Source organism: Falco peregrinus, chromosome 2 (genome assembly GCF_023634155.1).
Source record: "Falco peregrinus isolate bFalPer1 chromosome 2, bFalPer1.pri, whole genome shotgun sequence".
Classification (NCBI taxonomy): Eukaryota; Metazoa; Chordata; class Aves; order Falconiformes; family Falconidae; genus Falco; species Falco peregrinus.
The window spans coordinates 120,911,497-120,936,719 of NC_073722.1; the positions used below are offsets into that span (position 1 = coordinate 120,911,497).

At 38.1% G+C, this 25,223-nt stretch overlaps 1 protein-coding gene across 3 annotated transcripts in view; it reads right to left on the reverse strand.

Moving 5' to 3' along the window:
• CA10 (carbonic anhydrase 10) overlaps positions 1-25,223 on the reverse strand; it is a 209,864-nt gene that overhangs the window by 155,875 nt on the left and 28,766 nt on the right. For all 3 annotated transcript variants that reach the window (XM_027795704.2, XM_005243656.3, XM_027795705.2), the window contains one exon: positions 14,997-15,071. In XM_027795704.2, the coding sequence (XP_027651505.1) occupies positions 14,997-15,071 (75 nt within the window). The remainder of the gene's footprint in view (positions 1-14,996; positions 15,072-25,223) is intronic.

The window sequence follows — 25,223 nt, forward strand, 5'->3', positions numbered from 1 at the left end:
AGCAGATGTTAGACAGATGATTATATTCTGTAGTTTAATACAGTTTGGGAATGCGACTGTAGGTGTGTGATTGGTAAGCAAAAATACATCTTTATAACACTTGTGAAAATATTTTCTTATTAAAGCCAGCTATCATCATTCCAACAGCTTTGTATTTAAGAGCCTGCAATGAAGAATCCCCTCTTCTCCAATTACGAACAGCACACTCCACAAAATTCTTACTGTAAATATATGGCCCAGCAACAGTATTATGTACTAAGCAGTTGAAGGTGTTTTTATGTACATTATGCATGAAAACCAATGCAAACTCATGTTGCAGAACAAGGTCAAGCAGGAAATTGAAAATTAAATGCTTGTATCTCAGTAACAGCTTCCTGAAGGGCACATTAGAAACAGTTTACCAGAAATCTTCCCAGAAGCAAGCAAGATACAAGCATATCTTTTATTTGAACCCGCTTCTTCTGCCTATACTGCTCTAATGCCATTTTAACTTTCTCTGGATTTCTGTACAATATGTGCTAGGGTTTGGGAGATGGTGGGTTAGCTAATACATCAGTTATTTATCCCGCTTTCAACCCCTAAGAGGACAGAGAACACTCTTGTAGGGACTAAAGTTCATATTTAAAGATGATTTAGATACTTTGCAACTTCACAGTCAGAGTTATGATGGTCTTCAGGCACTAAGTGATACAGCACGTGCCTCTTGGGATCTTCTCATCTTCTTGCCTAAGCAAGTTGGATGCCCAATTCCCAGAGCCTTTTGGAAGAAACTGTGTATCTTATTATGTACTTAGCTCCTTTTCCTTGGCCAGTCGTTTGCATTTTAAAGCACTTAAGTAGAGTTTGTAGATCTGGCCATCAATCTTCAAAAGCCACTGGGACTTAGACTGCTAAACCAGTTCTGAAAGTGAAAATGGTTAGGAAAAAAGAGTAGTATTGTTTATGAAACTGAGTAACTTTTTTTTTTTTTCATTCAGTATTTATACTATTCATATTCTGGAGCTCCTTCATGTCTCTGTCTTTACAATCTTCGCGGTGTTTTAGGTAGCGTCTTGATGCAAAAACAATGCAAATGTAAAGCGCTTGTTTTAAATAACAGATACAAATAAATACTCATGACTTGATGTAGCAAGCTGGGAGAATTTCTATGCTATCTTCTACAAATACTACTTTCAGCTCTGCATCCTTCCTTAAGTGTGTATTTGTGCCTGCCCAAGTGTACTGTGGTTGTGAAAAGAGTAGTTACAGAATTGGCAACAAAGGAGAAACCCCAGTAAGACAGACAGAAACCTGAACATCATTAATACAGAAGCTTCACATCTTTTGATTGTGTACTTTTGCCACTTTAATTAGTACTTTTCCTTTGGTCTTTTCCAGAGTTCCATTGTGGTTACACTGAGTTAAAGGTATAGGAAGAGAATCATATCTCTGCGCACAACTCTATCTCATTTCACATCTCAACAAATATGCAATTTTTCATCTTTTTTCCCTCTTATTTTTTTTTTTAACTTAGACTATGCATAGAAATTGTGAGAAAAATAATGTAAAATAAGTTGGGATGCAGTATTTAAAATTCTATCTAAAAATGAATTTGCACTGGACAGCCTTCTTAAACAGGAAATTAAATCCAAGCAGTCGACAGTGAGAATAATGTGACTATAGTCCTGAGACAGAGCCCGTTCAAGTCAAGTGGAAGGGTTTCCATGGATTTCACCAGGCTCCAAGTGAGGCATCATCTTCTTACTACTATGCTATCTAGAACTAAAAAGCCACAAGTCCTGCCACAATGCAATAAGCCCATAAACATGAAATTACAATGAGCAATAACATCTTGAGAGACTAGTTTCTCTATTACTTTAATTTATACTCCTGTTAACCAATTTTAAATGCACATTAAAATACAGGGTAATTCTAAAGATGTGGATAACAGGGCCTGCCAAGGTGATGCAATGTAAGTGTTTCAGCCATATCCTATTAGACTTCAGTCATTTATTTCTCCCTTATTTTAAGAAAGCCTAATGTAAGCCTAGGAAGAAAAGCCATTTAAAGATGCCCAACTGCTGGATAGCAAAAGCAAAATGGAATCAGAACTCCTGGGAAATAGCCTGACATGCACTAGTGAATGGGTATTCTGTAGCCATGGTCTATGTAGCCTAGTTTGAAAATACAGAAAGGTTGACTACATTATCTGAGACGTTTTCTCCTATGTCATGTGCTGTATTCCCTGAGTGATATGGAACAGATAAAACCTGCAGTTCTAAATGAGGACTAAAGCTGGGAATTAGCTATCATTCCTATCGGCATGTTGGAGAAGGGCAGCTGGCCCATGATGTGGCTTGAACTGCATCTGACTGAGATTTGAAGCAGCAGCTCCTCTCAGAACTGAACATCGTATGCATTCCATACCTGTTAGTGCTGTGGTAACACTAGCACAATCCCAGGTACCAACGTTTATCCCTCCTTCCACTCAGCCCCTCGCCTCCATGAGAAACAAAGGATACAGTATTACAGCATGATATCCTCAAAAAGCACCTTATTAATGCGATTGCAGTGTAAACACTCTAAGAGATGGAGGCTACGCTGCACAGCTGTGTAAATAAGTAATTTCACTCCAGTTAAGGAAGTTGGAAAGAGATGGTGTTAAAACCATCGTAAAAGGAATACAGTCTTGTAAATATTGATTACTTTTTTTAAAAAGAATCAGTTTCTGATTCCCTTATTCAAGGGATGTAGCACTTGTCTCAGCAAGCAAATCCCACTGTTTTCAGTGGGACCTATTTTCAGACAAAAGTAATAACCTAGGATTTTCAAAACTGGCAGTGGCTGGCTTTTGTAGGGACTACTTCAGCCAGACTTGCTTTCTAATTATTCTAGTGTAGAAACAAAGAAACACCTGGATTTCAGAGACATTACTAAACCTGATGTGACCGAAGTATTTCTTGTAAGCAAGGAAGAAAAATTTCATCTCCTCACAATCAGATTGAAATGTCAGTGCTTAAATGATAGAGCATCTCAGCCCTTGGGTTTGTTTTTTAAACCGACACGCAGTGGCTGTGCAATTGTCCATTACTTGGCCGGCATATATCCACCCTTCTTCCTTCCCACTTCTGAAGTTATAACATAGTATGAGATAATGCCAAAATTTTACTACAAATAATCATGTAACATGCTTCAGCTCTGTTAAAATGAGCCTTTGAAATGGAAAATCTGGTAATGCACATGAAGCAGGTACGCCAAGTGCACAGTGCCCATCCTGTTGCCTACTGTTGCTTCTCTGTTGGGGCAGCTGTACCACTTCATTTTAGTCTGCCAAAAGACATGGGTTTCTCCAAAGGATCTGCAGAACATCTTTTTCCTTTTTTAATCAACAGCATAGGGACACTAGGCACGACAGCTTGATGACGCAGGTGTCTAAACTGGTTGTTTAATTCTCTCCCAGCCTCTCTGCTGTTGCCTTGAACTCACCTTATCCATCTTTCTTTGCCCTGTATTTTATTTAATATTATTAGAATGCCCTCTCTGTGTAAAGACCTTCCTCACCTAAGCCTCCATAACTGAAGCTCCTAGATATTCAACACAGAAAAAAAATACGTTAGGGGGAGGTCATAAAAAGGTCCTAGAGAACCACCTCTGTTTGGGGGTGGAACACCTATCATGCTGTGTGCTCTGGCATCAAGTGACCAACTTCCAGTGCAACGTGGTTATTTTGTGCCACATACTTCAGTATTTTTCTCTTTTGACCGGATAATGAAAGGCTGTAGGCTGTGATGTTGTCTACATGCACTTGTGAATTATAGCAGTGCCATTTGCACAGCTGTAGTTAACGACCTGTCAGGTTTCCCATTATGATGTTATGCTGTTATTTTCAGGGTTTATGTCCTGACTATAAAGTTGGTGACTGCTTGGTCTGGAAACACTAATGCATTTTTGTATATTTTATAAATACAAAATGAAAAAGTGCCCTAATATAAAACCACTCTATTCAGAAAGGGAAAAGTGACAATTTTAAGTAATATTTTCAGTAGCAGAAAAAAACAATCAATAACATTCAGGAAGCTCCCTTCTTTGACTGGAGTCATTAACTATAATGCTCTGAGCAGGGTCAGCAGGTAGCTGGAAATGCATTAAGCAGGTGACTGTATTTTATGGTGAGCTCCTTTGTAAGAGATAGCAAACCTTTCAGTGACCACAAATAGTATGTGCCCTGAAATACCATGGTGGGTTGATATGATAGTTGTATTTTAATGTGTGTATGTAACACCAGTAAAACTTCTCCAAACAATAATTCCATGTACTTGTAGCCAGGCAGACACAGCATAAGATGAGCATGGATTTTGCTCCTGAGTGTGTTCAATGGATAAAGGTTCAGTTGTGAATTCACTGAACCACGTTAAATTGGTGTTAAAAGAGGTGGAAATTTTTCTGAGTACAAATGAGCGGTTTCAAACTATCTAGTCACTAGCAATCCCCTAACTGAGGAGCCTAAGTAATCCTGTACACAAACACACATGGCACTTTCAGAAATAAAGTTCTTGCAGGCTACTGAATAAATACTATGATAAAACAATCCTTTGATTTTGTGTTTACAATTTAAATCATAGCAGTCTATGAGGAAAGTACTTGTATATTATATGATGTGTTTACCTTTAGGTAACGGCCCTTTTTCCTTTTCTTTTTGACTTTTTTCTCCATTAGGCAGGGCACAGGATTTGACAGGGAAGTTCCTTGTGAGTAACAGTTAAAATTTCCTTGACAAACAATAAGCAGAGTTACTCTGTGTAACCATACACAGAACAGTGGTGTAATCTTACTTCACAGGAGTTTATCTTAACCACAGATAAAGGTGTAGCTGCAGTGACCATATCCTCCTCTGCATGAAGTGGCAAATTCTACCCTAATGACACTAAATTGTACTAATGAGATGTACGAATTGAAAACCGCATGCTTTATTTATAAAAAGTCCTCTGTGGTGCTGGGTTCATCACCAATGTAACAGGTATAATCTCCCTTAAGTGACTATAATATCCCGATGTAAATAGTCTCAGTGAAATAAGAGGTGGATTCCTAACTGATAATTGCAAACTGTAATTGTAGTACTCTTAAAATACAATTCTCTTCATCAAAGCATTTTACAAGAGTATTTTTTCGTAAGTGGGATAATGACAGGAGGAGTGGTGAGGCAACCTTTTAGTGTCAATTATCTCAATTTCCACGCTATACTGCAATCCCCTTGCAGTTCTATCTCATCTCATACAGATTTATGGGAAAAGTACCTAAGCAAACATAGACCAAAGCATTGTAATCCTTCTCTGATAAAGTCAAATTACATGCCACTAATGAAGAACGTTATTAGCACAGAAAAATACCATTCCTTGTTATTCTCAGTGACTTCTTTCACCACAGGACACTTATTTTACACTATACAATGAAAATCTATAAAGAAAGGTGGTGGGTTATTTTGTTTTTTTTAACGTAGGGAATGATAACTGCTACTATCCTTCTTGTACAAAAACACATGCATACACACAAAGTACTACTACTACTACTACATGGTAATTAATAGCCAAAGCTCCAAGTCCCCTCCTTACACAATCAACCATGGCAGATGCCATTACTCACTTTCAGTTTGGATTATTAGCTTAGAAAAGTTCCTTGGGTGTCTGAGCAGCCACTAATTCTTTTATCAGATTTCCTTGTGCTTCAGTTCTACCCCTCTAAGATATGGATGCCATCAAAATGTCTACTGTCAAAGGGTGACAAGAACTACTAAGATATTATGTGAAGATTAGCCTGTCAAGGCATAAGATAAGATACAACTTCCTAAATATACCATTACATATACTCAGCTGCACCAATACACAGGAGCCTTGCTGTCTGGCATGTAGAACTATTCTGAATAATCCTTCAAAATAAGGATTTACAAGCTTTCAGTTATTAATGACTTAGTCACAGACCACTCAACTGCTCTTATACTTAGCTTGTCAAGATTGTGATAAACTCTTTCCTGTATATACCAGTACCTATATGTGGAATTCATTCCTTTTCTTTTAGGTCACAGTGGATATCATAAGAAAAGAAAGCTTCCTAATACTAGCCTTACATTTTTATTGCAAACCCCAAATTTCTGTTGATACATCTAAGGTCCTGCACAGGACTGATCCTTCTTTTTTTAAACAAAAGCTTAAGAGGATGTGTTTATCATGGAATGATGAACCCTTGAATGATCACAGAGGTGGGCTTGCTGGTTTTTCACTTTTAACAAGTTCAAAGTGGGCTGGGTAAATATTTTAAAAAAAAAAATTGCATTAAATGTTCAGAAAGAGCAGTTACTTAACCAACAGTAACTGCAGGTCTTCAAGATTCTGTAATGATTGTAGACTCCACAGTGTGTAGGACAGCAGATGTTTTGAATACTGCTTCCTGTTCTGTTCGAGGATAAAAATGCCCGAATAGTAACCACCATCTCTTAAACTTCCTCCCAGCCAGAAGCCATCACCATGCAGGTTGTGGTAGCCCTACCAGCTACAGCTGTGTCAAAGAATTAGTGGTATTTAATTGTTCTTCCTTCTTATAACCCATACTAGTATCACTGCAAGGTACATAGCAAACACTTCAGGACAGTGGGAAAGAGGATTTTCAGCTTCATCAAAAACTGGACCACTGCTATCCCTAAAATTGGCATCTAACCTAACAGCAAAGTGTGAGGTACAGTAATGGACAAGGATCTGAAGATTACTGCCTTAAAGGTCTTCTGTATTAGCCCATTCCAAAAGTAGTGGAGGGATACTGCTTGTGTCCTAGCAGGGGGAACCTGTGGGTTCAGCAGGAGAGGTACTAGACAGCTGGTAACACAGCAAGATCCAACGTGCCATCCAATGCAGGATTTGTTACTGGCGGAAGGCTTGACCTTTGCAGTGCCTGACTGGGGCTAGAAATAGACAGGAAGACAACCTGAATCATTTGGTCCTGTCAGTATAACGAAGCAAAGTCCAAGATACATCTGTTAATGCAGTTTGTCTTCTGTGGATATTAATCATAACTTAGGAGGAAAAAACAGACCCAAGAAAGATAATTAGGCTGTTAAGGGAAAAGGGATCTGAGACCACTTTAACAAAGAACTGTGGTCCAACCACAAGTCTGGCAAGGTTTAAAATTTCAGATTTTCAGAATTCTCTACTGTGGTTAGCTCACCTTGCTTGCCCTCTAAAATTGTTCTGCTTTGTTGAAGGAGTGAAGGAAGCTTAAGGGAGAAAAAAGTATTCTGAGATCTCGTTCCAAAATGGTTGCAGCTACAGGCCGTATGTAACACAGTAACTTTGTTTGAAAGGCCCTTGTAAAACTGACTGCATGGGTAGGTATTTGAAGGGGTGGGAAGGACTAGATGGTAACTTTTTGAGTTCTATGCTCAAATGGTGACAAAGCAGCTGTAAAGGATGATCCCCAGTCCTGGGCTCCTTAGTCAAGTGAGAAGGGGGCTGTGGAACCAAATCACAGCGCTACCAGGTGTTATGAAGGGGACAAGGTCCATACTGCAGGCAGGAAGCAGAGCTGCTGGCTTCTGAGTGTATTCCCTGGAGGCCTTCTGCCAGGACACCTCCTCTGGTCAGACTGCCTGGAGAACCACACTGCATAGTGTCCCATGGTCCCGTACACCTTCCTCTGCACTGACTCAAAGTTTTGTTACAGTCTTCTTTCACTGCTAAACAGAACTAATGGAGAAAGTGATAAAAAGCTGGAGCTATTTCCTTCTGGTTAAGACGTATTCTACCTATTGCTATCTAGTATAGAGCATCTACAGACAGTTGGCTCTCTCTGACTGTCTGTTAAGTGTGAGCTTAGATTACTCACCACTGGAACATTAAAGATACACAGGTGATAACCAGAGGAAGGACACTGATACAACTAGGCTTAACAGTCTCTATCACAGCTTTTACAATGCAATGTGGACAAGATAATACAACTACCTGCTGACCCCATGAACTCCTGTTTTACTGCCCTTCCTCCTTTTTGTTCCTCCCTTTTATTCCCTTTCGAAAGGGAGTTTTGATAAACCTCTCACTGCCCATCACCTTTGCATCTCTGGATAAGACACCATTCAGAAAGGTGTAGCGGCAGTTTTTCTTCCTGGCTTGACAACTCACCATAGTTAGTAATTCAGGAAACAGTCTCACAGAAAGCTTCCAGGGAGATCTCCAAGTAATTAAAAGCTAGGTAGAAACTAGGAACCAATTAGAAGAAATTTTCCTGTGCATATTGGGAATCCATTGCAGAAGTGGGGTGTAGCTTAAAAAAAAATAAAAAAAAAATCAGCAAATTGCTAGTTAACGCAGCCATCCTTGTTCGTACCTTTTTCTAAAGGCTAGTCACTGGCAAAAGAAATGGCCCAACTGAAATTACAGCAAACCGGGCTGTCCTATCGGTTGAACTGGTTTATGCCTTTGAAGCTCATTTTGCACTTATAGATAGATGAGAGTTCAGGATTTAGCTTGATTGGCAACCTCAGAGAAGGACTGCTACCAAAGCATTTAAGACAAAGCCCTTAAACCTGCTTAATTACTAAGAGCTGCTGGACAGATGAAAGACCACTGGACCACAGCCAGATGAATGACCACCTTGTATATTCTCACCTGAACTTGCTAAGAATGTGCCCATTACACAAGCAAGATGCCTCTAGTGTACATCCTAGAAACCTAGTGTCATTAAATTGACACTTTTATTCAGTACCCACTTGTAGCATTTTCTTAAATGAATAAATTAATCCCAATTCTCACACAGAGATCTTCACAGTCAATGTCAACTTTGATTCTTCTGCCCCCACTATGATTGCTGTTGAAAGAGAACATTACAGATCAGCACTGAAACACAGTTATCTTGCATTATTTTTCCACCTATTTGTGAAAGCGAGCAGATTCACATTTGTATTTAAATCAGATAAATTCATAAAACAACTAATAGTGTTTAAATTTGCTCAAAGATTTGCATGATCTGAACTTCAGAGACACAGACTGAGATTTTAAATACACTTGCTATGAATAAGTATGGCATGGTGGTTTGGTTTTATCACTGACTTCCCAACGGACATTCATCTCCCACTTAAATCCACATCAGAGGAACATCAGAGGCTTTGTGAGGAAAATATAATCCATGAAATCATTAATCTGGAAAACTCAGCTTTCATTCATTGTACCCATAAAACTCTTTTAATAAGACCAATTGTTGACTAAACCTGGAGACCCAAATTGTATCACATGGAACTGTACTTCCTTGTGAAGGTACAATATCATGTAGAACCGCAAAAATATCCTCATATGCTAAATTCTACTTTTTTTCATATTTAAATTCAGGGACAAATCAACCTTTGAGGTGTGACTCACCCTCTAACCAGCCTCTCTACATTTTTATGGAAGATTCAAAATTACAGACTCATTCCGATAGTCTCATTAAGTACAGCACTACTACTACTGTGAGAGTGTCTCAAACTTGGTAATTTGGTTACAATTCAGATAAAGATGAGCAAGTGTTGCTATACTTGTATTAGAACTGAGGCAATCAAATGTCTCCCCTTAATAGCGTTCCTTTCTTCCAAATTAACACCAGTCAACTCATCTGTTTCTTGCTATTTTAAAATAATGAATTATATCAACTATTATTGAAAGTGAGACAATGATTTTACATTTTAATTATATTTAATGCCCATGCAAAAATATGAAAAGATCTAGTTGCCTTTTTAGTTACATGATTTGTAAACAGTCACTTTTTGCAGCATTGCCAAAGAAAGTAAGAAACCAACAAAAGATCTGGTACAAAATATATTTCCTTCAAGCTATCTTTAACTGACAACCAAAGCTGAAATATTATAAATTCTAATCTAAGGTCAAATCAATAAGTGAATGATTTCCAGAATCTATGCTCTATCACCCTGAAGAAATGAAGTGTTCCGATATATTGCTTTCTAAAAGAAAAACTGCTATTATTGTTCCAACAAATAATTACATATGGCTGGTTAATTCTTCACCAGACTGAATGATTTTGAAGAGTGTGTGGAGACTGTTTAAAACCCTGCTATAGCTCAGACAGCACCACTGTTTTCACTGACAAGAAAAATGCACCAGACAGTGAGTGATGCAGCAGCCTCCTGAAGTCCCAAAATAAGACTAGAAGAAATATTATAGTTAGTACAAAAGTAAGCAAGGCAGGAGAAGTAATCAGCAGGTTTATGGTTTGTATTATTCAGGCAGCCAAACTAAGTGATCACCCGTCTCAATGCATGAAATAGACCCCTGTGTGCTTGGAGAATGGCATAATACAAGAGCTTTGCAGAAAGTGTAAGACGCGTTTGGGTTTGAAGTTTCGTATCTCTCAGTTTCAGGCCATGGACAAAAAAATCATGGTTCTTACAGAAACCTGCCCATCAGAGGTCATTTTTGAACATGAATATAAAGAAATGTGTAGTTTAAAGGAAATCTTGAAGTGTACACAGGAGAAAATAGGGACACTTGAACTGCCTGTGTGGGCCATAAGAAAAGCACATGGTGACAGCAGGAAGTTTAAAATCAGATTTTGGCACTCGTGACCAAGACCGTCAATCAAGTTTCTTTTTCCTTGCAAACCATTACCAAATTCATGCATTTCCTCCTTGGAGGAAGTTTCTCAGTGCTTCACAGACACTGCTCATGTTGCTTTTGTCAGTGTAGCTTTGCCAGCTGGTCTATGTTAGGGCATAATCCTATCAGCATGATCCTTGCAAAAGGCAGGAGCAGCATTATCAATTTCTAGCAGTCTTTTCCCTTTTACAGTAAAATGAGTTGTGAAAGGAATGATGAACAGGGGATTTCTCATCTCAGAATCTCAGGGAAACAGAGCCTTTGATTTGGTAATCTGTAGGCCAATAATGAATCATAGTGGATGTAGATCTTTATCTGGAATTAAATTTTACAACCTTTATATAAGGAAGGAGAAGAACATTATCTGCTCCTTCAGCAAAGTTCACTCATTATTTGGTAGAGATGGATTTCCTCCTCTTAGTGAAGATTAGCACTATCACCTTGTAAAGTAACTTTAGACTTGTTAGAGTCATGAAGACAGTGTCTCCCCCAGGCAAGATACTTACACCATCGTATTAATATGCAGTCCAAAGTTTCAGTAACAGCATGGAGTTTTGACAAGTGAATTCTGTGATCACAAATTAGATTTAACCACCTTTAAATTTTATGCTTACCAAAGCCCACTTTATGACGCTATGAAAAAAACAGGAGCATTATGAAGAGAATCAATACAATCACACACACAAGAGTATCAAAGGTTATACACATCTATTTGAAGTAAAAGAAATGGTACAGAATAGTTTGAAACATTATTGCCTTTGCCACCCTGAAAAATGCTTGCGCTACTTTAATGACACAACATATTCGGTCACAGCACAACTCAGTCAAACAAAAGATGAAAAAGGCTATTGAAATGTATTTTAACTCATCATGAACTACTTTGATATTGCATACCAGAAAAAAGTCTATGTAGTGAAGTATGTAACAATATAGATTATTTGATTATTATGCAAATCACTATGCATAAAGAAAAGTATTCATTCTTCATCCTTGAACATTCCCTGAAGTTTAATTTGGAACCTAATTTGCATTCAATTAACATTTTAAAGCACTACTTACTTTCTACTTTGTTTGCCTACATGATTTAAATCATAAGAGCAATTCTTTGCTTTTAGAAAAGGTGAGAGATGAGAGAGTGTTTTGTGCATCAGCAGTACATACACAGACCCAGCGACTGATGATGAACCTTCCTGCACTTCACAGCTCTGCACCCTCGCTTGCAAGGCTTGGCATTAAGACAGACCTGAGCCACAGTTACTGTAGGTGGAGAACCTGTCAGTCACCACTGCTCTCTCCTCTGTTGCACAGTGCAAAGGAAGTTGGGGAAGACAGTGTGATGGTTCTTGCACCTCATCTCTGCCTATATCCTCTCCTACCTGTGAGATACACATTAGCAATTGCAGGCCACTGGTTTACAGTGGAAAAAACCTGTCCAGATTATATTAGAAAGGGATTTAAATAATTCTTCTAAAATCTATCCCCGAGAATAGGGAGTTTAGGATTTGTGGAATGTGGTGAAGTATGGTTTGATTTTAAGAACTGCTCAAAGACAAATTTGCACAGGATCCAGAGCATTTGTTAGAACTTGACTTAAATGCATCCAAAACAGGGTATTAAGCAGAAAAACTTATGAATGACATATTCTAACCTAGGCATATTGTGATTGCTCCCAAATGCATTCTTAAGCAACTATACATGAAAGAAGTGATGGTTCGAAGAAAGACAATGACTTTGTGTTGAAGTAGGCTAAAAGTATCCACACAGTTAAAGCCGTGACAGATGAACTCTAGCAACTCATCCTGGAGTGTTTTACAATGCTATTACCCCCAATTAGTCACCTCTGTGCTGGCCATTGCTCCCCCAAGCAGCTAATGAGCTGTATTGATGTCTGTGATACAGCTTAGATGCCAGTTTTGAACTGCAGTGACAAAGTCTTGGACAAATATTCCTTTCTAATATCTTTGGGGGTGGTAACTTCCAGCCCAGGGACAGGACAAACAGCTGTGGAAAGGAAACATCTTGGCAGATGGCCACAGCTCTTTGCTTCAGTGCACCTCAGTCAGCAACTTCAGCTATAGCTCCTCAGACTGCCCTCACAGCTATCGCCTCCAAGGTGCTAATTAGCATCTCATGCAAGATCTGATATGTGACTGCTTACACTATGGATAAACTTATTATGCACTAATATATCCTTTGTGATGTGTTAGCCTGAGATGATAACCATAAAATGCATCCTTGAAATGCTTTAAATATGGTTTTCAAAGACTCCAAAATCTAGGTGCTGATGAAAAAAAATTAGTTGTTTGTTCTGTAAAAATTCATGGGATTTCTCTCTTCTGCTAAGTTTTACAGGCTGCAGAGTTGAATCTGAAAGAAACATGACAACCTGCAAGAAAGGTGCCCCCAAATTACCCTTGCTTTCTTCATGGCTGCTTCAGTGAGCTGTTCATAACTGTCCTTCTGGACCAATTCTTGAGGATGTTGTGGTAGGTTAGCAGGACATTCAACAAGCATGAGTAATTCAGGGTTCTCTCACAAAGGAGGTGTCCCTCCACACTAAGCTAAAAGCCTTCCTTCTTGAAAGCTGAGTCATGAATGTTTTCTCCTTAACCTTCTAAGGATGTTCCCAAAGCAAATTTCTCACTGTATTAAAACCAGAATACCACAAGCATTACCTGATCACATATGTTTCTTTACATGCTGACAAATTATTTTTCTCAATAACTTTATGCGGAAATAATCAGAAAGCCTGTTAAACAAATACCTTCTACTGGGCATCTACCTGGGTTATGCAGATCAGGAAGGCTGAAATTTCTTGAAAGCAGGTGATTATGTTCTCCAGTTTTTTCCTCCACTATCAACATTAGGAACTAAATATGCGTAACAATACACTGCACTGTCTTTAACAGCCCAAACCGATCTCAAGCAAATCTGAAAAGCTACTTTATTCTACATCAATATGTAATTAAGTTCTAGGCTTGTAGATGTTGATTTTCATATGTGCTTTTCACAAGAATTTTAGTGCCAGAAACTTGTGGGTTGAAATATTTAATCTCATTTGCGCTTGTATTCCTATCAAGATAATCAGCATTTTGGATATTTCGAATAACTGTCAGATGGTAAATGCTGTCACAACAATGAAAAATATCTGATGATCGATCAAATTTAAGATTCGTGGGAATAGTTTGTACAATGGCCAAGCAGTATTTTCTAGTACATCAAAGAAATAAAGATCATGTAGCAATTTTCATGGTGCATTCATGATAGAACTTGAGGCACTATTTTAGCTTATAACATATAGCTAGTATACATAAATTAATGCATATTCATCTCAATTGCACTGAAAACATACTGAACAAAATTATCACTGAATGTTTCTGTGTATATTGAATGAAGAATGCACTGTCAAATCAGCTCTACAACTGAACAGAAAATGGAGGTTGCTGAAGTTTCCTGACTCCTAAGTGGAAACACCTAGTCAAATGGAGCAGCGAAGACCCTGCTCCAGACAGAAAGTAAGTTTGTTTGAAAGAAAGAATAATATAATATACAGAAAGGGAGCACAAAAGATCAGGTGTCAAATGTAAGTCAAAAACAAAATACAAAAATGTCAGTCAAAGAACTACTAGCGTGTCAGGCAGCTTAAATCCTGAAATGTGTTAAGAGAGATCCAGAGCTAAAAACAATCTAAGGCCTGCTCAGAGCACTTGATACTAAAGGACTATACAGCATTAGGGGAACCAATGCACATATTTTGGAGGAGTTCTGCAATACTTACCAATGCCATGCTACTGCTAGCCTGAATTTCACTTTTGCCTATCAAATTCAGCTGGTGTTGCTTATTTAGATCCTTTTAGCTGCCTATTGATTATTTACCATTTACTAAATCTTACTAAAGCCAAGTTAGGATTTAATCTTTTTTCACTCTCTATTTCTTGTTTCTAAAACAAAAATTAGTGAAACTGGCATGTTAGGTTCACGTTTCAATTAGGTTCCTTTCCTAATATACTCTTTGCAGAAATGGGATTATCTAGAAGTGCTGCATCAGAGAAGTAAATTAATCCAGTTAACAATCCTGCTTTTGAGTCCTCCCTTTATCTTTCCTATACACAGAACATATATTCACAAAGTAGCATCATATTAGTTTTACTGACAGAAACCAGGAATGTCATCAAAGCGATTTCTTTCCTGGAAAACAGCCATGGTCTCTGGATGATGTATTGACAAAAACCTTTATACACTTCACTAGAATATGATGTTGAGTACTTGTGCACTTCAAATCTTTGCAATGGATAAAAAACCATAAACCCCCAAAATCTCCCCCAAACCCAACTAGATTTAATTTCAGTGAAAAAATATTTAATAAAACTAAGTTTTTAAAATTACGCTTACCTGGAACAAAGCTTCCCTGGACCACCTCCTTATAAGCCCACCAGCCTTCATGGATTTTTGGTGAATTTTGTTGAGCTAGAAAGAAATAATAAAAGAAACCATAAAATTAAGGCAAGGCACAGGAAATATTTAATTATATAAACTTTGGAAACTCTAAACAGGGTATCAAGTCCTACAGAAGAGCTATTCCTCAAGTTCCCAAGTAATGTTTGTTCAATTTATTGAATTATGCTACACATCTATCCTAGAGGACGTTGTCCCTGTTTCTCACACAGTTAAACATGTTTGCCTTCTGAAGAACTGATCACTGAACTTAAAAATTCAGGTGGAAAATGAGGATCTACAGCACTACTGATGGTTTCTGTGCCACCCACAAATTCAGTACAGGATAAAAATGCGGAGAAAAAGAGCATGCTCATATACAGTAGCCAATAACTGAGTCCAAGTTGGTGGACTGAAAAGTAGTTCCTCCCCTTCTCTTCCAAAGCTCTCCAATAATCTCTCATTTTCAATGGAAAGAAGTGACAGAGTGATCCACAGGCAATAGCTGTGTCTTTAACTGCTTCTCCTCTCATCCCATATGCTCTGAGTTCCAAAACCATAACAGAAAGGCACAGCCCATAGCTTCACAGATATTCTATTATGCTAGAATACTAAGGCAGAAATATAAGTTTTTTTCTGGTATCTTCTCTGTCTGCAGCGTAGCACTCACTACTTATGCCTCACCACAGTCATCCTGGTAGCCAGGCAAGATACTTGCTTCTGTTACACGTAAGTGACATGCAGCTCCCATAGAGTTGCATTTGATACCAAAGTGCAGTTACACAATGCAAGGTTTCTTTGGCCAGTATTCTGAAGGCTGCAACAATAAGTCTTTGCTTTGGGTAAGGTTTGGCCCTGATGAGATTTGCCCGTGATGTTGCTTAAATGACTTTACATTCCTGAAAAGCTAAGAGCAGAAAGGTCTTGATCAGTCAGTTTGCTACTCATAGGGTCGTTACTTTTCTTTGTCTTGGAGGAAATCAGAACTGGAGCAAATTTTGTGGTCAAAATGTAAAATCTCTGTTAATCTGAAATACTTTCAAAGGGCATACAGACACACAGCAAGACAAATGTGCTCCATAAGATAGCTGATATGCAAATATGTTCTGCCTTCACTTGTATTTTGCTTGATGTTTTCATATTTAGAACAACTCTCACTGAGCTACAGAAGGCTCAGCTACCTTGTGTATCATTTAACTTAAATTCTGGGTTGGTTTTGTTTTTTAAGATACTTTCAGTCTCTTCCAGTAGGTCCAAGAATATTTTAACATAAATATGCAGCTACAGAAGATGCTGGATTTAGCAGCTTTCTGTTGCCGTTTCATTGCTAGATCACATATATACAAAAGACACAATTACCCTGGGAAAAGTTCCAGCAATATAATAAAAATTGTTGTCATTAAAAATTACAAAGAGGATGCGACATTCAGACTAAAAAAGATACAAGATGAGGACCATTACATACTGTTCTATCAGTTGCAAAACAATATTTATGATTTAACTGACTGTAAATTTCAGAAACAAAAGTAAAGCTATAGTTAATTAAATGGACTGACAGAAGGACCAACACTGCTTTACCAGAAATCCAGACACACTAGTGGAACGGTGTATGTGCGGATGCAGATTTCTCTTTGCAGTATTGATGCTCATTCCATTAATTGAATGGTGACTTCATTTTCAGGTTTAACTGAAAGGACTAGTCCACTGTGCACTCTTTACAGTTTGCAGATGACATTATCTTCATTTGTTTAGCTTTTTTATCATTGCCTAGAGCACTCAAACTGTGTATGGCTTTGTTGTGCTGGACTGCACTATACAAACATTTGGAAAATGGCAAATCCCAACCCACAATCAAAATATCTGAGTAGCAAAATATTCAAATCAAGTCTGAACTGCAGTTTTTTGGATCTCAGCACTGGTTTACGCAGGTTGCTTTTATGCCTCCCTGCTTTGCAACAGAAGTTCTTAAAGATTTCAGGATGCTTCAGCAATAGGAGAGGATACCAGTAAGTGAATCCCCCAAAAGCACAGCAATCATTCTTCTACTTCAAATTTCCCAGAAAATTACATTGCATTAAAGTGCATCTTGTAGTAACGTACACAGCTAAAGGTTGTTCAGCCAACCAGCGGTAGGCTGCATTTTGTAAGTGGGTGAAAAAATATTGTATGTAGATAGAGACAAGTTAAGAAGATTTCAGGGAGTATGGCTATTATTAAATGCAACTGCTTACTGTCAGCATTCATAGAAACATATACAATCAAAACATGTTTTGCTTTTGCCCACTCTGTGGCCAATCTAAATGACACATGCCAGGTCCAGAAGAAAAATGTAATCTATTATTCAGAGTCTAAATTAAACCAAAATCAAAATATGCTGGCTCTGCAAGCTCTGCTTCAGTGTGTTGCCTCAACACTTAGTAAAGCTAATTCCAAAAGGAATATCAGGAAAACTAAGATTTTGTCATATTTTTTCAAATCTGCTGCATTCGTATGGAACAGACTGCATGAGATGAGCAAGAAATTAGATTATCAAAGCTTTGTACTTAATAATTGGATGCCTGTGCAATTGCTTCAGCTGTCAGAGAAGAGCATGACCTGGCATTATTTTGCACATTCCACAGATATCAGATTCTTATCTCTTCAATACACATGAAAATGAAACACAAAAAGGAATACAATAAGCAAAATAAGATGTACTATGGCCATATAAAATATCTAAGATAGGGCAAGAGCAATTCTGGGAGTACTGCTGATTTACAGAAAACTGAGGCCACTGAGGAAATGAAGAGGAAAGGCAGGTGGTTGTTGTGAGAGAGCAGCTAGGGAGACAGGCCCCAGTGCCACACTCTTTCTTGAACCCTGAAACCTTAGTGGGTTTTACCAGTACAGGCAGAACATCCTGCAAAATAGTGCACACAGAGTGACTGAACACAGATTTCCACTCTGTTGTACATATGAAATCTAGCTTTGTGCCAAAGATTTACTCTGATGGATCCTACAGGGACTTTGCTTAGAAAGGAAAAAGAATTATAAAGCTCTCATTTCTCTGAATGCAGAAGGAAGAGGTCTGGTAAGGCCAGGGAGGAAAATTTGTCTTCCAAAAACTTCTCCTGAACTATTATTCCAATCTATGTTATGACGTGGGCAAGAGGTCTTACTAAAGGAGAAAAAGGATTTCTCTATTTTTGAACCATAATCAGACCTGTACCTGGATTAGTAACGGAAGAAGGAAGTATAAAATTAGAAAGAACAGACATACGGACAATCCTTGCTGGGAATCCTATCTGGGACACTTACACCTGATGCACATGCAACACAGGGTCTCTACAATTGGTTTATCAATGCCCATCTGACAGAATGGCACTGTGCCTGGGTAAACAGGTTCAACCTTATGGCCAGGAATTGTTGCCAAGGAAAAGGACTCTTCATATGTGCCACCTCATCACACTGAAAATAGCAAAATTCTCTCAGCATCCTTCTTATTTCGGTTAAACTACTGTACCTCTAATTGAAATTCTGCCGCTTGAGGATCACAAAAAGAAATGTGTGCTTGCTGTGTGGATTTGGATACTCCTATATTCCCACCAGAACACTGCAGCTCCTTTTTTTGGCATGACATGACACATAAGATACTGAGGAGACAAAAGGTCTAGAAAGCAATTCTGTATTCCTAAAGAGGGTTAAATATCTTTAAAATAAATATGTAAAAAATAATTTCTGATACCTCAGAGCCTTCTCTTTCACTGCTAAAAACAACCTAGGAGTAATGCCTTTTTCTTCCAAGAAACCTTGTTGCTTCTGCAAGGCATCAAAATAAAGCAGGCCCATCTGAACAGACACTTTGCTGTTAGGAGCAGGTAACCTGCACAATTAGCTCTGCAACAGCAATTTTTAGCATCAGCACTGTATTCTGTCATTAGTAGGGACGGTCCAAAATGCCACACTTGTCCAAAGTGCTAGAGGATATTGAATGACCTCTATTTGCTACAGGGTTCTTCCCCTCGGTACTGAAATCACTAGTATCTGAGATTAGTAGCTCTGCTGATATAACACCATTATGTCAGATCTCTTTCAATGCAGCTGCTGTAGAGGAGACAGGATATTTATTTGGAGCTGATATGACATGTGTTGCTTTCATTTTGTCAGATTATTGTAGGTATGTCTCATTGTGTAGCATAAAATTACAGGCCAAGTTCTGCACAGTTGCGCATTTTTGTTTCCTAGTGACTCTTCACGTATAGAGAAACAGCACTGCAGAGGATCATTAAAATGTAGAGCGAATGCAAACAGCAAAAGGTGCCAGTGCCCCATAAAGTCAGCAGTTAACTATATCTAGCTTAGAGGTTAAAACGAGTAACCTTATGTTTCAAAGGGAAGCTGCTGCTCAGTCAGTAGAACTATTTTAAAATCATTAGATAACACCGTATCAGATAGCAGGTACCACCATGCAGATGCTGACTTATTTATATACAATCTTCAGCACAAAGAGGTCTTCATCTTGTTGGAATGCTAATGCTAACATAATATAAAATACCGTAATTAATACAAAATACCCCTCAGTGAATAGGCTTATTTGCAAGATATAGACAAGTCATTCTACAACTACTTATTTACTTTCTATACTTAAACAAAAGATATAAAGGCTTGTATCTGATGTCGTGGTTTACGTCATTCACATCGAAGCACAAGCCAAGAGTACAACCCTGCCAGATCAGAATTCTCCATTCACTTTACTGCCATTTCACACAGATAAGAAATACTAGGCATGGACAATCAGGCTCACAGCAGTTAAGAAAAAAATCTTTTTTCATCTGAATTTTATTGATCTGAGCTCTTCTGATTGCTATATTAATCACTCTGCATGCTTATCCCTATTTAACTAATGTTTGTTCTAAGTCTTACTTGTGATAACCTGGCTAGTATTGCCTTGGCATTAAATACATGACAATGTTTTTATCACTGTTACCCCTTCTGCATAGTTATGAGATTAGAAAGAAAACCAGCTGCAACTACGAGCCATTAGTTTCATACTAAACTTAGTGCACGGCATTAATTCATTGCTAATACTTTGATATGAAACTCACATAAAAAAATGGCATGGTGTCTAGTACAAGAGAAATAAATCCTCAGATCTGCTATTACAATGGTGAACACTGAAAATTAAAGGATATATTTATAAGGCATTAGATGCTGGTGTGATCTTCACTTACATCCACCCTTTGTGTTCCACAGTCTGTTGTCTTTATAGGCCTTATCCTGGTTGTCTCCCAGCTAGCATGAGGTATTGCTTAGCTATGTAATACTATTTGATTTTCCATTCAGAGTTCCATAGTTCACTCTGAGTAGCTTCATCACTCTTAAGGTACCTTCTTCAGTCATGGACAAGTAATCCAAGATGGCTGTGCCTTATGGCAGAAATTAAAATTAGAGGAATCTTCTTGTAGTCTTTCAGAAGAAAATTAGCCCTACAGAGAACAGTGCAGGGTGTTGTGGTTTTTTTTTGTTTTTTTTTTTAAAAAAGCTGTAAAAAAAAGTTTATTCTTTTTTTGCTGAACTCCATTTCCAGAATCTTAGGGAATGTACATACTTTGTATTTATTTTAAATATCTCTAATTACTACATTTTATATGGGTATTTTGCACACTGTTAAACCCAAGGATGCCTGAACTTTGGAGGGAACACTGACTTAATCTAAAAAATCAGCTTCAAGATCTTCAGTCATACAAGTACCAGCTTTGGGCTCACACCAACAAATGCCTCAAAGCAAACGGAATACACATGTATAAAGCAAATCTGACAGCACAGGAACTAAGCAGATGCAATTAGCTAAAGATTCAGCCCTCTATAATTAATGCTCAGTTTGCTTAAAACAAGTCTGTACATAATTGCAGCTATTATTTAAGATGGTTTTCTTTTAATATAAAAAGTCTGCATAACCTAACACCACACACTTCAGGCATTATATAAAGCGTCATTTTTAAGTGAAGAGTTACAGGACAACAAAGGTTAGTCTGCTTATGAATATTGCAGCCTACATTGTATATATACGTCACCATACAATGAGGGAGGAAAAAGAAAACAAAGGATTATAAAAGGATCAATAAATGCTTTCATCGGCTATACCAGAATTTTTTTTATATAATGTTTTGCTCAGAAAACATGCAAATGCTCTTTCATTAAGTTGATACTTTCCAATTCCATAAATCCTTCTTCCATCATCCCCATGTGTAAAAGCTCTCACTGCTGCTGTGAATTCCAAACAGTATTCAACAGAAGCAAAACTGACGTGACCTGTTTTTATCACATCTGAGGGCAAAAGTAAGGCACTGTCATGGAAACTCTGCTACGGCACAGACACTTGACTACTCTGTATTTTCTATTTAATGTAATTTTTTCTTCTGATAAGATTCCAATGAAAAACCTAGGCCAAAGGATGATATTTCATACAAGCAGATGCATACGTATGCAGCTAGTAGTGACAAACAATGTAGCATAACAGTACAACACAGCTAACCACTGCATCTACTGTCCCTGTGTAGCTGGCTTTTGAGGAGAGCCACCAAGTGTCCACAGTCACTAAATGCTGCTTGAAGAACCATAAACTAAAACGTTTACCAGTATTTAAGCCCATATTAGGATGCACAGCCTGCTCACAGCACTCTCACACGAGAACTCTGCAAGACTTCAGGAGTATCTAACAATAGCTCAGTTTGCAGGAAGTAAAAAGTGCGTATAAGGCTCAGCTCTGTTCAGCAGCGAGAAGGATCTTTTGCAGATTTTATTCTCATCCCTTTCAGTCACACGTATTTGTGAACCTTTTCAATAGGAATTTCAAATCTTAAAAGCCAAGGGACAGCCATTCTAGAGACCACTACACAGAACTGGCAGGAAGGACTGCAGAACATCAGTTCTTCTTCTGCTGTCAATCTTGCAGCTGACTGGGCACTTTCATTATCTACCTGCAAAAACAGGCTTGTAATACCAGTTATCATCCCATTGTTCAAGAAAGGGTAGAAATATAATTTGTTAACAACTTCCTTGCTTTCTGACCTCTGAATACTATCAAAACAGTTTAAATATGCTTATGTGTACACAGGAACCATTGCCAATAGTGTTTATGAAGAACGTGAGATGAACATGCTAGGTAATGGCATGCTATGTCATGCTGTTAAAGGAAGCTGTATAAATACAAGGGTTTGGGTGCTGTGTCTGAACTTGCAATAAGCTATTTTCCCTAAAGCACATATGCCAGATCATGCAACTATTATTTAAGTTCTAACATAAATGAACAAAACCACAGGTTGTATCTAAAGCTTTTAGTCAGAAAAAGTTAAAACCATTTTTACTCACTTTTCTCTGAGCACCTAAGCACGCCAATGTAAATGATGGATTGCACTGCAGGATTAATTACTTTATGTCATCGCACTCAATTTAACATGGAACTCTGCATACTGTTCCTAACTCAATTTGTAGAACATCAAACATCCCCGTAAAGCGGCTGTCCTTTTAATGTGACCAACACGTATGTACAAGAGTTAGACCACATAGCATGTTTGCCCTCTCCAAGTATTTTTTGCCTAAGGTGGCTGGAATGCTAAGGCAGTGTTACATTTAATGTTACTTGCTTCAATTTTTAAAGTAATATTTTTTGGTAATTTTTCTTCAGCAAATTTTATTTCTGAAACAACTGAGAGACAGGGAACCTCTATATAGCTCTCTGTGTTGTCTGGGAAAGATGAGCAGCTTTCCTTGATATGAAAGAATGCTTAAGGTTCTACCTACAAATTACTATCAACTAGGGAGCTGAGCAGCTTTCCTTGATATGAAAGAATGCTTAAGGTTCTACCTACAAATTACTATCAACTAGGGACGTGAGCCTCTGTTTCCCCAGACCCCATACAAATCTATGGGATTCAAATTACTTTTGAAGGTGGTACAGTTCTTTTCCTCCTCTGGCACAAGAGTCAAAATTGCATCAAAGCTGAAGTACTGCAAAATATCAAAACAATTAATTACTGGAGGAGAAAAATACATAGCTGTATTGGAGCAATGAGAACATAACACTGATTGCAAGCAGTGTGGGAAATTCAGAGGGTAACCTTTCACCTCAGTCACTGATGGCATGCTTAGGGTTTCACGTATCCTAAACCACGTTAACACAATTTGGCTGTCTCAATGTTTTCCAGAGTCTCTGACAGCAGTGTCAGCACACACAAGAGCCTACTCTGTGTTGTGTTAGATGGGGTAGTTCCTCTCCAGCAAGTTGTTTAATCATGTCTAGATACAAAGTCTGAAATGTTTTATAAAATAACGCAGTAAGAAGTAAGATATCTTGTGATAAACTTCAGAATAGCTCTCGCACTGCATGCCCTCCACTCCCATTAATTTCAATGTGGTTTGGGGACACTCAGTAACTCAAAGAAATGGCCTCAATACCCTTGAGCCTTTAAAGTTCAATACATTATTAATGTTAAATTAATAGGGCTTCCTTTAAAAGGAAACCACTAAGTTCCTTCCTCAGAAGCACATATGATATTGACATCTCATCGGGTTTCTGACCCTGGCTGCTCTCTGTACTCTCTAAACAGAAAGTTACAGTCGGTAATACTACAAACAGTTGGGGACTGTCCTGTTAGCTGCCACAGACAGACCTTTCTTTTCTTTTCCCAAATCTTTGGCTCCAGGAAACAGAAATTATTTCTGCAGCAGTCTTCCCATGAGGGAGCTGTGCCCAGAATTTAAGTATTCATCACTGCTTAGGCAAACTCAAGGGGAAAAAATAAAGGTCTTCCAATTAACCTCAAGACTAATGGCATGGCATCAATATTAGGTGCTTGATCCTACAAAATACACAGCAGCCTCAAATCCCACAGAGTTCTACAGCCGACAAAAACTTGCAGTCCACAACGTGATATGGAAATATTCTGAAGAGCTACATCATATGCAGAGAATTCATAATGCTTAAGTGATACTATCATGAGCACTTTCCACGGTCTTAATAAAGGGGCATACCTGAAAAAGAGGGAAGAAGACTGCCTTCAATCTCCCTTGAAAACTCAGCAGAACTACCAACAGCAATCTGTACGTCTCGTACATATGTTACTCCAACTTCAGCCAACACTAAATGATGCATGTTCCTGAGGTAGGAAGAGTCATTTTCTCCTGCCTAACATACTTACATATAAATAAAAACAATTGCAACAAGCAACATGAAGTCATTCAAAAGCTAATGGCAGAGAGAAGGCAAAATTATTTTAATTATACTCAATTGGATTCAGAGACCTAGATTTCTAGTCTCCTGGGGTTGGCAGTCAGGGCACTAATCCAGATTATGTCACAGCTCACTGGACTACCTAAATCCTCGGCACTTAAACCTTACGTCCTGGTGCTTTCTGAGATGACAAAGTACAAAAAATGTTTTTCTGGCCATATAATAACAACATTGCTACCATCAAGAAGAAATCTAATGTCAGTGGATAAGCCAAGATATGGATCCATTCCAGGCAGTGGCATCATGACAGAAAATTGAACCCATCACAATGTGGCTTTATTGCAATTGCTCTTTACCATTGCCACTGCAGTTTATCAGTTTCTTAGCAATAGTTGTTTCTTGGTTACTAGACATTTCTTAAGAGAATGGGGGGGAAAAACCAACTTTGTAGCTAATTTTTCTGAACTGATAAGTGACAGCTTTTCTTCCAGTAAGTAGCAGTATTTTCAGTCATGTTAACAAGATTGTGATGTATTTTTCAACAGAAAGCATTGTTTCTGACTAAATCAGATCTTGACTTGCCCAAAATAATGTTTCTACATCATGTGGATTTTCAAAAGAGCCCAGACTTTGATCTATTCCATAAACAGTACAGGGGTTTTCCTTCACTCACATTGTTGGGAAAACTGTGGAAAACAGAGTGTATTACTGGAGGCAAGAAAAAGGACTAAAGAAGGATATCTGCCTCTGAGATAGTTGGGGCAAGTTAGAGCAACTCCCAACAAAAAATGATTAAGAGTCCCCATATCCAAGCAGAGACTCTGGCCCTGCATCATAAGACGCTATCTAAGGTTGCAAACTGTCATTATACTTACCCACTATGTCATTAATGAGCCCCAAATAATTTAATAAAATGAAGTGCACAGCTCAGAATCCTATTACTATTAAACATGATCATTGTTTATCACCAGCAT